Source organism: Nanorana parkeri, unplaced genomic scaffold (genome assembly GCF_000935625.1).
Source record: "Nanorana parkeri isolate BGI_ZX_2015 unplaced genomic scaffold, ASM93562v1 scaffold2866, whole genome shotgun sequence".
In the NCBI taxonomy this organism is placed as follows: domain Eukaryota; kingdom Metazoa; phylum Chordata; class Amphibia; order Anura; family Dicroglossidae; genus Nanorana; species Nanorana parkeri.
In genome coordinates, this window is record NW_017309134.1 from 46,426 (window position 1) to 58,738 (window position 12,313).

Sequence of the window (12,313 nt, forward strand, 5' to 3'; positions counted from 1 at the left end):
CCCCCTGGGCTAAAAGTTGCCAGTCAGCCCCTGATCCAGGCACACCACATCTACCAGACTCCCTCCATCCAGATCTCTATTTACCTCTTCGTAGAATGGTAGAAGAGTCCTACAGTGAATAACCTAGTCTGGACATGAAAGGAAGATGAGACAGCACTGACCCAGTGTAATATAAAAGAGTTTTATTAAAAAAAAGTAACAACATGCACTAATGCAATATTTATCACAGTGTAAGCAATGTTTCAGGGCACATGGCACCTTCATTAGGCAACCCGTGTTTGCCTGATGAAGGTGGATGGAAAGCCATTTGGTGCGCACCATTTCCTCCTCTACTTACAACCTTTGTATTTAGCTATAACAATACAAGCTCATTGTAGCAGAACAGCTTAGAGTTTCTCATCGTCTCTCACACATTCTTCTTTATAAACCCTCTATAAGGTTAGAGGACCTGAAGGAGAAGAGGCCATGACTATCAGACATGTAACCTGACTGAAGACTGAGCCAACCTTCTTCAGGAGGGGCGGTCTCTCCTGTGGGTATTTCTCTTAGTTTACAGTGCCATGGACAATATTGTTTTAAAACATTTGTGTTCGATTCCTCGGCAGTTCAGTCGAAGAGACCGAAAATCAGCCAAAACAATTAAATTAAATCTGAACACTGTTAAATTATGAACGTACCCTTGTACTTATTCCTATGAGTATAGGGGCAGATATCTAGTGACCCCCAATAAAGGGGGCTTCCAGATTGCACTATAGCCGTACCTCCTTTTTTAGGCACAACGAGGTGGGGAAGTGGTCCTTGTACCTCAACATTTGGCCAAGGGTAATGTGCAACGTGGCGGGGGTGGGGGGGAGTTCTTCACGCTGTTCCCCCTTGCATGGTACTACCCAATGTGGAAATTCATTTGGCCTGGTATGGTACTGGTTTATAATGTAACAATATAAATGAACCCCTCACTGACTTTAAAGGTTCACACATGTAATTATATATTTATTATTATTATTATTCAGGATTTATAGAGCGCCAACAGTTTGCGCTAACTTTACAATATAAGGACATGACAGTTACAATACAATTCAAGATAAGATGGTTACGGGGGCCTTGCCCATGAGAGCTTACAGTCTACTAGGGAGGGGCAAGCAATACAAAAGGTGGAAGCTGTGTGGAAATGAGTTCTATAAGAAAGTGATAGTTCAGTGGTCAGTTAGAGGTGGGATCGGCTTTTCTGAAGAGAGGAGTTTTCAGGGATTGCCTAAAGGCAGGTAGAGTCGGAGATAGATGGACTGGTTGTGTAGGGGGTTCCAGAGGATGGGAGAGACTATAGAGAAGTCCTGGAGGCGAGCATGGGAGGAGTTGACAAAAGATCTTGAGAGCGCGAGGTCTTGGGAGGAGCAGAGGGGATGATTAAGGTGATACTTTAAGATGGGGTTAGAGATAAACCCCTTTAACCCCTTTGTGGTTAAATCTTTTCTCCACCAGTTTTAGGTGGTGGCCTCTGGTCCTTGTTATGGAGTTTACCATAAAAAGTGTATTGCTGATGTTGATATCACCATTGAACGTCTTGTACATCAAAATCATGTCCCCCCTTAATCGCCTCACTTCCAGCGTGAACATGTTTAAATTTAGTAACCTTGTCTCATAGCTTAGGTCCTCCATCCACTTAATTAGTTTGGTTGCCCTTCTCTGGACTCTCTCCAGCTCCAGAACATCCTTTCTATGAATTGGAGACCAAAACTTGACCGCATACTCCAGATGAGGCCAAACTAGCGATCTGTAAAGTGGCAAAATATAGCTTTGTCTCTACAGTATTTCTGACTTCCCTAGTGGAGTTCCCATTAATGTGTATTGTTGTTGACTATTTTAACCGCAAAGTTCATTACTTTACATCAACATTAAACCTCATCTGCCATATAGTTGCCCCTCCCCTATTTTATCCAGGTCCTCCTGTAGTGTTATAGTGTCTAATCCCTAGTCTATTACCCTCCCAATATTAGTATCATCAGCAAACACGGATACATGGCTATTCACGCCCTCCCCCGATATCGTTATTAAACAGTTTGAATAATATGGGGCCTAGCACAGAACCCCGGGGCACACCACTCCCGACCCTAGACCAATCTAAAAAAGAGCCATTTATAGATACTCTCTGGACACGTTCCTGTAGTCGGTTCTCTATCCATGTACTCACCATTTCATCTATGCCCATAGACCTCAGCTTGTGTAGTAAGTGTTTATGTGGTACTGTGTCAAAAGCTTTGGCAAAATCCAGATATAGCACATCTACCGGCCTCCCTCCATCCAGATATACCACATCCACCAACCTCCCTCCATCCAGATACACCACATCCACCGACCTCCCTCCACCCAGATACACCACATCCACCAGCCTCCCTCCATCCAGATATACCACATCTACCGGCCTCCCTCCATCCAGATATACCACATCCACCGGCCTCCCTCCATCCAGATACACCACATCCACCGGCCTCCCTCCATCCAGATCTCTACTCACCTCTTCATAGAATGTCAGTAGGTTGGTCTGACAAGAACGATCCCTCCTAAATTCGTGCTGATTATCATTTATTATAACATTTTCATGAACAAACTCTACTAAGTAGTCCTTTATCATTCCCTCTAACAGTTTGCATACTATTGATGATAGACTGATCGGTCTGTAGTTCCCAGGTTGGTATTTTGACCCTTTTTTTAATATCGGTACTACCGTAGCTTTCTGCCAGTTACTTGGTACCCTGCCAGTCATTAAGGAGTCCTTGAAAATGAGGAATAACGGTCTCGCTATAACCTGGCTGAGTTCTTTAAGTACCTTGGGGTGCAAGTTACCTGGTCCTAATGCTTTATTTGCATTACGTTTTTCAAGTCTATATTGAACCCCGGCTACCGTCCAACACTAAATTACATCTATCTTGTTTGTGAAATGAATGGCAATGTCCTGGGCAGTGAATGAGTTAGTGGGTGGAAGTGGTGGGGGGGAAAAAATGTAAAAATTAACTTTATAACTATTCAATTAAGTGCTTTTGGAAATGCAGATGTTCAGTCCTAAGATTTCAGGACCGAATCTGCGATGCCCAGGGCCAGTTTATTGTTTTCTTGATCAAAAGAGCGATTGGAAATCAAACATGTTATATAGCTGACACCAGAATAAGAACACTGGAAGAAAGAAGTAAGGAGACATCAAAATATAGGAACTTCAGTGGCTACTGTCATAGAGGGGACTTCCTATCACTTTGGAGAAATTAATTCTCACTCCCTGTCATGTTTTGGGGGGTGAAGGGATATCTCCCCAATGGAGAAAGTGCATCTATGTCTTTCTAAGATCTACAAATCAGGGTTTAGCTAAGATGATTTCTGTATTTTGCTTGGAAGACATTCATTAACAAAACACTTTAAATGCTTTTCTGAAATCCTGGTTCCTCAGACTGTATATCAGAGGGTTGAGGAGCGGAACAATCACAGTGTAAAAGACGGGCAACACTTTGTCAGCAGGAAAACGATTTTTTGTGCCTGGGCGAAAATAATCAAAAGTACCTGAAAAATAAAATATGAAGACCACTGACAGGTGAGAGGAACACGTAGAGAAAACTTTACTTCTTTTACCTTTAACTTGTATTTTCAGGACAGTTTTAAATATATAGACATAGGACAGGATGGTCAGTGTTATACAAACAACTGTAACAAAGCCTGCCAAGACAAAGATGAGCAGAATGTTGATGAAGATGTCACTGCAGGAGATCTGTAACAACTGAGGAAGGTTACAGAACAAACTTTCTACAATATTTGATTCACAGAATTTTAAATTTAAAGCACAAAGTGTGTGAACTAAAGAATAGGAAGAACCGAAACACCACACAATGGACGCCAAGCGTACACACACTTTCCAGCTCATGATCTGTGTGTAATGTAATGGCTGACAAATGGCATTATATCGATCATAGGACATGACAGCCAACAGAAAAGCCTCAGAGGTTGCAAAGAATATAAAGAAGAAGACTTGGGATATACAAGCTGCTATAGTAATCTTTCTTCTCTGGGTGAGAAGGTCAAATAACATTCGTGGGGCGGTGACCGAGGAACAGCAGAGATCCAGACTGGCCAGGTTCCCAAGGAAGAAATACATAGGGGTGTGGAGGTGAGAGTCACTGACTATGAGGGAGATGATCAGCAAATTCCATGTTACTGTCAGAAGGTAGATGAGAAGGAAGAAGAGGAAGAGAGGGAGCTGAAGAGCCGGAATATCGGACAGTCCAGAGAGGAATAATTCATTCAGAATTGTCTGATTCACCATTGTAATATTTTCATTCATACTTTTTATTCATGAGATTAATACAGAAAACACAATTCTCCTCTTCAGTATGTTGTAGGACTTGATGTATGGCAATCTAAAGTATCCAATACAGAAATTCTGCAACAAAATATCAAAATGTTGTGTTTTGGTGTAGAGAACACGAACCAGTTTCTAATTTCTATCAGCAATGCCAAATATTACAAAACATGATCAGAAATCTCCGACATTCATCAAATCACCGAGATGCAGAGAGAAGTCAGTGTGTGCTGCCGCATCAGAAATAATAATCTGACTTTTTATGTTCATTGGTGTTGTAGTTCTGGGAGTCCCGGCCGTAATAACAGGACCCTAAATTAGATTCCAAAAATGTGATGTAAAATACGATAATTACTACACAGTACAATATTCAGTCTGGAGATATGAATATCTTCCACTGTTCTCAAGGGGCGGCTGAGACTTGAAACAAGACATATACTTATACAGGACACTGAGATAAAGGCTCCTGATTCCTGACCTGTAATAGCATTTAAAGAACTTAGTTTTGTATAGAGAAGAGAAGGGAAGAGTTAGCACCCTGACCAACTTACCACCAAGTTATCTGAGGCTACATTACAGACAGTATGGGGGGGGTTTAAATAAAAAGAACCCACAAAGCAAGAAAAAAAAAACCCTATATATGTTGTATGTGTATGTATGTTTATTCTCTGCTAATTGAGGCAAAAATGAACTTTATTAGCATATGTTCTTCCCTGAATGGATCTGAGGAGCAGAGGAATGAAGTCATTTTCCTGAGTCTCACAGCTTTATCTAGTGGCCATAATGTGGTATTTTCCTGATATGATATCTGAGCTGAAAAGGAAACATAAAATCCCCGGAGTTTGCTGGATGAACGGCTCTGCAAATGTTTTACAAGTACAACTCTAAGTGTAGGAAACTCTGCAACCCTGGAGAACGTTTTTCTGTCTGTGTCCCTGTTGCAGATTTTGTCTCACCTTTAGTGTGGTAAATCCATGGTCACTGGGACAGAAATGAGAGTAAGTCTCTCTAACAGAGCAATGGATTGCAGCAACAACCGGACAAGGTTCTTAGACTTCTCCACACCATCCAAAACTAAAATCAAAATAGCCGGCTTGTCCAACACTATAAGTTTATTTCCACTTTTGCAGTCACATTTGAGAAAACCCCTTTGTATGTTTGTTCTGTTTTCCCATTCACGCAGCATACCAAAAACATATTTTTAAAAGCATATTTCTTACCTGTCAGGTGTTTTGATGCAGCAGGAATAATGGCTGAATCCATGTTTTCCTGAGCACGTTCACAGTGACATATAATGCAGAAGCCAGGGTTGTATTCCTTTAAGTCTTTTTTTTTAGGACAGGCAGCGTTCAAATCTAATGTACAAATTATAATGAAACGAGCCAGCACAGTACAGACAGGGTTAGCTACCCCCTTCTAACATTACAAAGAAGGAGAAGCAAGATAAAATGTGAACCCTTAAGAAGCCAAGTAGTAACCCTAACCCAGGTAGAAACAATTTAAACTGCAAGAAGCTTTTTTTTATTTATTGTGTGATGTAATGTTGTTGTTTTTTTTAGGGTTAGGCTCATGCGATGTAAATGAGGACCTGTCCCAAAGTAACAAATATAACAGAGGTGTTATCCCAATTTGGCTGCAAAAGTGGAAATACACTTTAAGTAAAAATTTTATTTGTCTTGTAGACTGTTTGGTATTGGTTGCAGCATAAAAAAATCAAGACAATGTTTCAATATTACTAAAGGTAACATAATAATGACATCCATAAACATATACAAATATTAATACAAATTCTTGTACAATGCACAATTCACACATACTGTATATGTAACACTTCATCCCAGTGACACGATGTGTTCAGTATATCAGTACTCTGCTCTCTGCCAATATCATCAACACAATATCCAATTCAGGAAATCATTTCATAGATTATTAATATAAATGTGTGCTAGGATTGGACCTGATAAAAAAAATGTGTCTGTTTACCTGACCGGCATCCTAAAAAAAAAAAAGGAATGATAACAATGAGATTAAAGTTTGACACATTATTATTTATAGATACGTACTTGTTTGTCTGCCAGAACGTACCTGTAAATCAGTTTTCATAGAATTACTACAATTAGGCCGTATGAGATGTATAAACAGTAATAACTGAATAAAACAAAAACAAAAAACTCTGAGTTTCCAGTTTGGAAAGATTTTATTTGTTTCAGTCCTTCCCCAGATTTTGCCTCTGATACCCCTGGCAGAGGTCAGTGCTGTTGGAAGTGGGAGTGCTGGAGGCACACGAGGGTCGAGCCGAGCCAGTGGTGTGTGGGTGTGCAGGAGGCACACGACCACAAGCAGACTCGCTGTGTATGCTGGACGCATGTGGATCAGCCAGGGGAGTCTGGGGAAGGTTGGTGACCCAAGAGACCTGGTGGACACACTGCTGAGAGAGCAGTGTGAGTGCTCACGAGGGGTGATCGGAGTGAGTATCACACAGAGGTGTGCTAAAGCCTTTTTGGACCCGGGCTCGATGTCCTCCTACATACAACAACTACCTACCAGGTCAGACCTTACCTTTCTAGCTGGTGATATCAAGAGTGCGCTGAGCTCGGCGGTCACCGAGCTCAAGCAGGACATTAAAGATATAGGCCGCAGAATGCAGGAGGCGGAACGGGCCGGGGTACAGACAGATGCAGCCATCCACTCTCTTCGGTCTCATCAAGACTGGACCACACGCTCGATGACTGATCTGCACCGCCACATGGAAGACCTGGATAATAGAGGCCGACACGCAAACATTCACGTTACTAGACCACCTCCGGCATTTCATACAGGTGGAAATTCCCTTTTTGCTTGTCAGCGTTGCACAGAGGGCGTACATCTACCCTACGTTTACCCGAAGAAGCAGAAGATTTCTGCATGCACCTGGGAAAAATCGACCATATCAGTGCCAGATTGGTACGAAGACCTGAGGATGCCTACCACAGCTGAGAGGCCAAGCCGCAGACGGGAGAGGTCCCCTCCGGAGACAGGCCCACGCAAAGGCCCGGATGGTTCCACACCAGAACAACGTCGGAGGGCTCCCAAGGAGCTCTTCTATCGTGACAACTACCGCTTAAGCCTACAGAGGAAAGAGATGGCGAAGCCAACCGCCGCTGATGCATCACGGAGATGACCTTTCTCCCCGGCACAGAACCGAGTAGAGCAGGAACGCTTCTTCTGTCATATCGTTGTTCCTAAGGGACACCTTCTTTACTTGCACATTCATACAGAGTTACTTGCACTGACAGACAGCGACACACCACGCATTCCTGAGGTGCACTCGGATGGGTTATGCCGGCAGTTGGTTAAAGGGGTTAAAGTTAAAGTTGCATTGTCCTAACATTACAGTTATAGTTATTTTCCGATGTAGGCTCCCACTTGGTCGGCGGAAACCCGCACTTGCCACCGAGACAAGCTGATCAGGAGTGGAGAGATCGGACGGTGGTGATGTGGGGGCCTGTGGACCGAGGGGGAACTGGCACGTAAGGTATTACACAAACGCCTGCACGGTTGCTGGCACATTATGTACCAAATGTTGGATATGTTTGCTGTTCACAGGCCCTGTTCACTATTTAGAGGTCTCCCAGCGGTCGGACATATTGAGGTTTATTACAGTTAGATGTGCAGACCTGTATAACAGGATATCGCAGGACTAGGACAGAGGTTAGCGTCTTTCTTGGGAAACGGCGAGACACATGTCTGGAGTTGACTGTCACCGTCTTGTCCCATTGTCTCCACAGCGTGGAACACACTCCCCCAGAGTGAGGCAATAGTGAGTGGCATGAGTTGCTACCCCCTACATCAACCCCTTACTCTCTAGAACTCCCCCCCCCCCCCCCCCCCAGGGGGGGAAAAAAGGGGGGGGGAAAAAAAGAATAAAGTGTGGGTAGCTGGAATAGAGAAGAGCGGATTTCCTTGTTCCTTGCTGACTGTCACTATTTCCCGCCACTAGACATTCATTTAAAAGTTCCTTGCAAAATAACCTATCCCCCCCTGGTACTCGTTCCCGGACCCCAAAAGGACCATAATGACTTCCCTAACAGAGCTGAGAGTTATGACACTAAACGCCAGGGGACTTAACATACCTGAGAAAAGGTCACTCATATTAGGGGATGTAAAGAGAGCCAAGGCGTCCATAGCCTTCATCCAGGAGACCCACTTTCGCTCAGGGAACATACCCAAATCCTCGAATCCCCATTACCCAATTGTATATCATGCAACTTCCTCATCCAGTAAATCTAAAGGTGTTTCGATTTTGTTTCATAGATCACTGTCCTTCGACCTGTTAGACTCCATATCGGACAGCGAGGGTAGGTACCTAATCCTGAAAGGTAAACTCAACACCATTCCGGTGATGCTAGCGACGGCATACCTCCCAAACTCACGCCACGTATCGTTTCTCGCCAATTTCTTGACACTGCTATCAGACTTCACAGAAGGTATGTTGATCCTGGACATGCCCAAACTAGCACAGGAGGCGGCCCAGGCCCTGGAACTACCGATCTCGGAGGAGGAGCTTAGAAGTACGCTTGCACACTCCAAACCAGGTAAAAGCCCAGGTCCTGACGGCCTTACCACGCAATAGTATAAGTCATTTCAGGACATGCTTTCCCCACACTTCTTAAGGACATTTAACTCGGTAGACCACACTCACAGCCTTACTAGCCAAACACTTGAAGCCCAGATCTCGGTCATACCCAAAGACGGTAAGGAACCCCACCTCTGTGAAAATTACAGGCCAATATCGCTATTGAATGTGGACGTGAAGCTGTTCACCAAGATCCTATCAAATCGCCTTCTCCTGCATATACCTGGACTGGTCTGTACCCAGCAAGCGGGATTTGTCTTGGGTCGAGAGGCTAAAGACAACACCACGTTGGCCATTGATGTTATCCACTGGACCCAGGCCAAAGTTATTCCGACAATTTTACTTTGCACGGATGCGGAGAAGGCATTTGATAGGGTCTCATGGGACTTTATGTTTGCCGTACTGCATCACATAGGTCTCTGAACCCAGATGATGGCCTGGATACAGGCAATCTACTCCAAACCGACGGCGAGGGTGAAGACGACGGGCTGTTTGTCCCAGAGTTTTCCAGTTTCAAATGGCACCCATCAGGGCTGCCCACTTTCTCCCACGCTTTTCATTTTGACACTGGAACCGTTTATTAGGATGGTTCTTCGAACCTCTCAAATAAAAGGGGTCACGATAGGCAAAGTGGAGCATAACATTGCAGAATTTGCAGATGACTTGCTATTTTTCCTGACTGAGCCGTCCACTTCATTGCCCATACTGATTAAGTTATTTGAGACATATAATACCTTGTCCAACCTGAAAATTAATCTTGGCAAATCGGCAGTGCTCAACGTATCCGCCCCTGTCTCCATCACGGATCCTTTAAGACACAGCTATCCACTCCAGTGGAACAACACCTCCATCAAATACCTGAGAATATATCTCCCAGCTGACCTTATGACTCTATTTTCACTCAACTTCCAACCGTTAGTGACCAAACTTAAATCTGACCTCCAGAGATGGCGAACCCTTACCTTTACCTGGTTTGGCAGGGTGGCCTTACTCAAAATGAACGTGGTTTCCGAGACTGCTAAACCTATTTCAAACAGTCCCCATAATCCTGCCGAGAGCGTTTTTCCAGGGCCTGCGATTAGCCTTCTCTCAATTTGTCTGAAAAGACAAGCGACCACGTCTGTCCTGGGACCTACTACAAAGCCCCAAACAGCAAGGAGGCTTGGAAGTGCCAGATCCTCACAGATACTACCAGGCATGTCACCTAGCTAGAGTGATTCAGTGGCACACACAGCAGACTCAGAAACCTTGGGTGGACATAGAACAGAATTGGCTCATGCAACCAATCTCCTCCACGGTGTGGCTCGCGGACCCAGACAGACCTGTTCTCAGTCCCTCGAACTCACTGATCTCAGCAACACTAAGAGAGTTCTCAATTCTTAGAAATAAAAAGACTCTCAGCACCACAAATAGCCCCTTAACACCAATACTTCACAACCCAGCCTTTCATCCGGGGAAAACCCCAGAATTTAGACAGATTTGGTCAACAGACAAACCACTCACAGCTGCACAGTTTTTCCAGGGTTAACAGTTTCTGGAGAAAAAAGACCTTTTACATCTAACAGGAAGGGGCATATCCCATGGTGGATATACCTCCAGATACGGAACTTCCTCATGGGCCGCATTAGGAAGACAAACTTCTCTAGAGACTTAAAGGCCATCTGACTGCACTCAGCTCACACACTGCACGCAAAGCTCCGTGCCGGATAGCTTTGCTTCGCTCTGCACGGCTTCGCGTGCAGTGTGTCACGGCCTTAACTCCTCTGGAGAAGTTGTGCACAGGACAAGGGCCACAAGACCATCTGATCTCTAGACTATACACGTTGCTACAGGACTCCAAAGGCCAAAAGGAGAACAGGGCACGCCATGAATAGGAACAAGACCTACAAAGGTACCTGACGGATGACGACTGGGGTGACATTTGCCGGAATGTTCACACCAGTTCTATTAGTAGCGCTACTCAAGAAACGAACTACAAGATACTGACGCACTGGTACAGGACCCCACAGTTCCTACACAGGATTTTCTCCAGACGTACCAGATACGTGCTGGAGATGCCAGAATGGAGTGGGATCGCTCCTGCACGTTTTCTGGACCTGCCCGGACCTTAACTCGTACTGGACCGAAATTCATAAAATCACCTCTCAGGTCACTGGACTGGACATGCCTTTCACGCCGACGACATTCCTACTGACAGACCCTTCTAACACAAGGGACCTTAGCAAATCATTAAGTCAACATATGATCAATGCTGCCCGCACAATCATCCCGAGACACTGGAAGGAGGTGAGACCGCCCTCGCTGTCCGAATGGATCCGTCAGGTCGAACATGTACATGAAATGGAAGAGCTGCTATTCACAAAAAGGGATGCTCTGACCAAGTTCTCGCGCATGTGGGCATGTTGGCATAATTTCACTAGCACCCAGGATTTTCAGGCTCTCAAATCCATGTCCTGAGTGCTGGCGAGATGAACTGCATGTAGGGCACGGAGAGGAGCTTTGCCCTCAGGTGGCGACCAGATGCCCCTAAGTCGCAATATAAACATAGAGTTTTCCAAGGGTATCTTAGCCCGCTGGGGATTGGTGACCGACCTTCCGTTGGTACCTCACGATTTTGCCACACCCCTAATGGAATCTATACCCTTTATCTTTTCAAAGGCATACTTTTCAACTGTTCTATGGGTATTGAGCGACATTGGAATGTGAATTAGTTTAGCATGTTGTGATATGTACTCATAGTGGGGGAAACTGTTGTCGCATGAGTTGTACCTCACGTTTGCGCTACACCCCTAATAGAACCTATACCCTTTATCTTTTCAGAAGCAATACTTTTCAGCTGTGCAATGGGTATTGAGTGACATTAGAATGTGAATTAGATCAGAAAGGGGTGATATGTACCTATAAAGGGTGAAACAGTACTTTGCATTGACCAATCCTGGATAAGCATGTAACGTATAAGTGTTTCAGCTTGCGGGCCAACCCCCTCCCTTCCTGTCTTGAACCTATCCCTTGCCCCTCCCACCCTCCCCTCCCCTACCCATCCCGGATTATGGAGCTATGGAAAAATGTTTGTATGAGGCTTTTTCATATGTATTTGTGTATAAAACAAAAAAACTTGTTGGAAATAAAAAAAAAAATATTTTCTCCACCAATTTTAGGTGGTGGCTCCTAGTCCTTGTTAAGGAGTATACTGCTAATAGTTTATTGCTGATGTTGCATCTCTACTGAACATTTTGCACATTCAAATCATGTCCCCTCTTATTCTCCTCACTTCCAGCGTGAGCATGTTTAAATGACCAAACTTGTCTCATAGCTCTGGTCCTCCAGCCCCCCCGCCCCCCCCTTGTCTCCCACCTTTT

The 12,313-nt window shown here is 44.4% G+C and overlaps 1 protein-coding gene across 1 annotated transcript; it reads right to left on the minus strand.

Moving 5' to 3' along the window:
* Positions 1–3,391: 3,391 nt before the first annotated feature.
* On the minus strand, positions 3,392–4,303 carry LOC108802443 (olfactory receptor 5B12-like). The gene has a single exon (XM_018574298.1). The coding sequence runs from the start codon at positions 4,301–4,303 to the stop codon at positions 3,392–3,394; it is 912 nt and encodes a 303-aa protein (XP_018429800.1).
* Between the last annotated feature and the right edge of the window lie 8,010 nt (positions 4,304–12,313).

Bases quoted from the DNA above. Each gene is read 5' to 3' on its own strand.
- LOC108802443 (XM_018574298.1), bottom strand. From the start codon at position 4,303: ATGGTGAATCAGACAATTCTGAATGAATTATTCCTCTCTGGACTGTCC.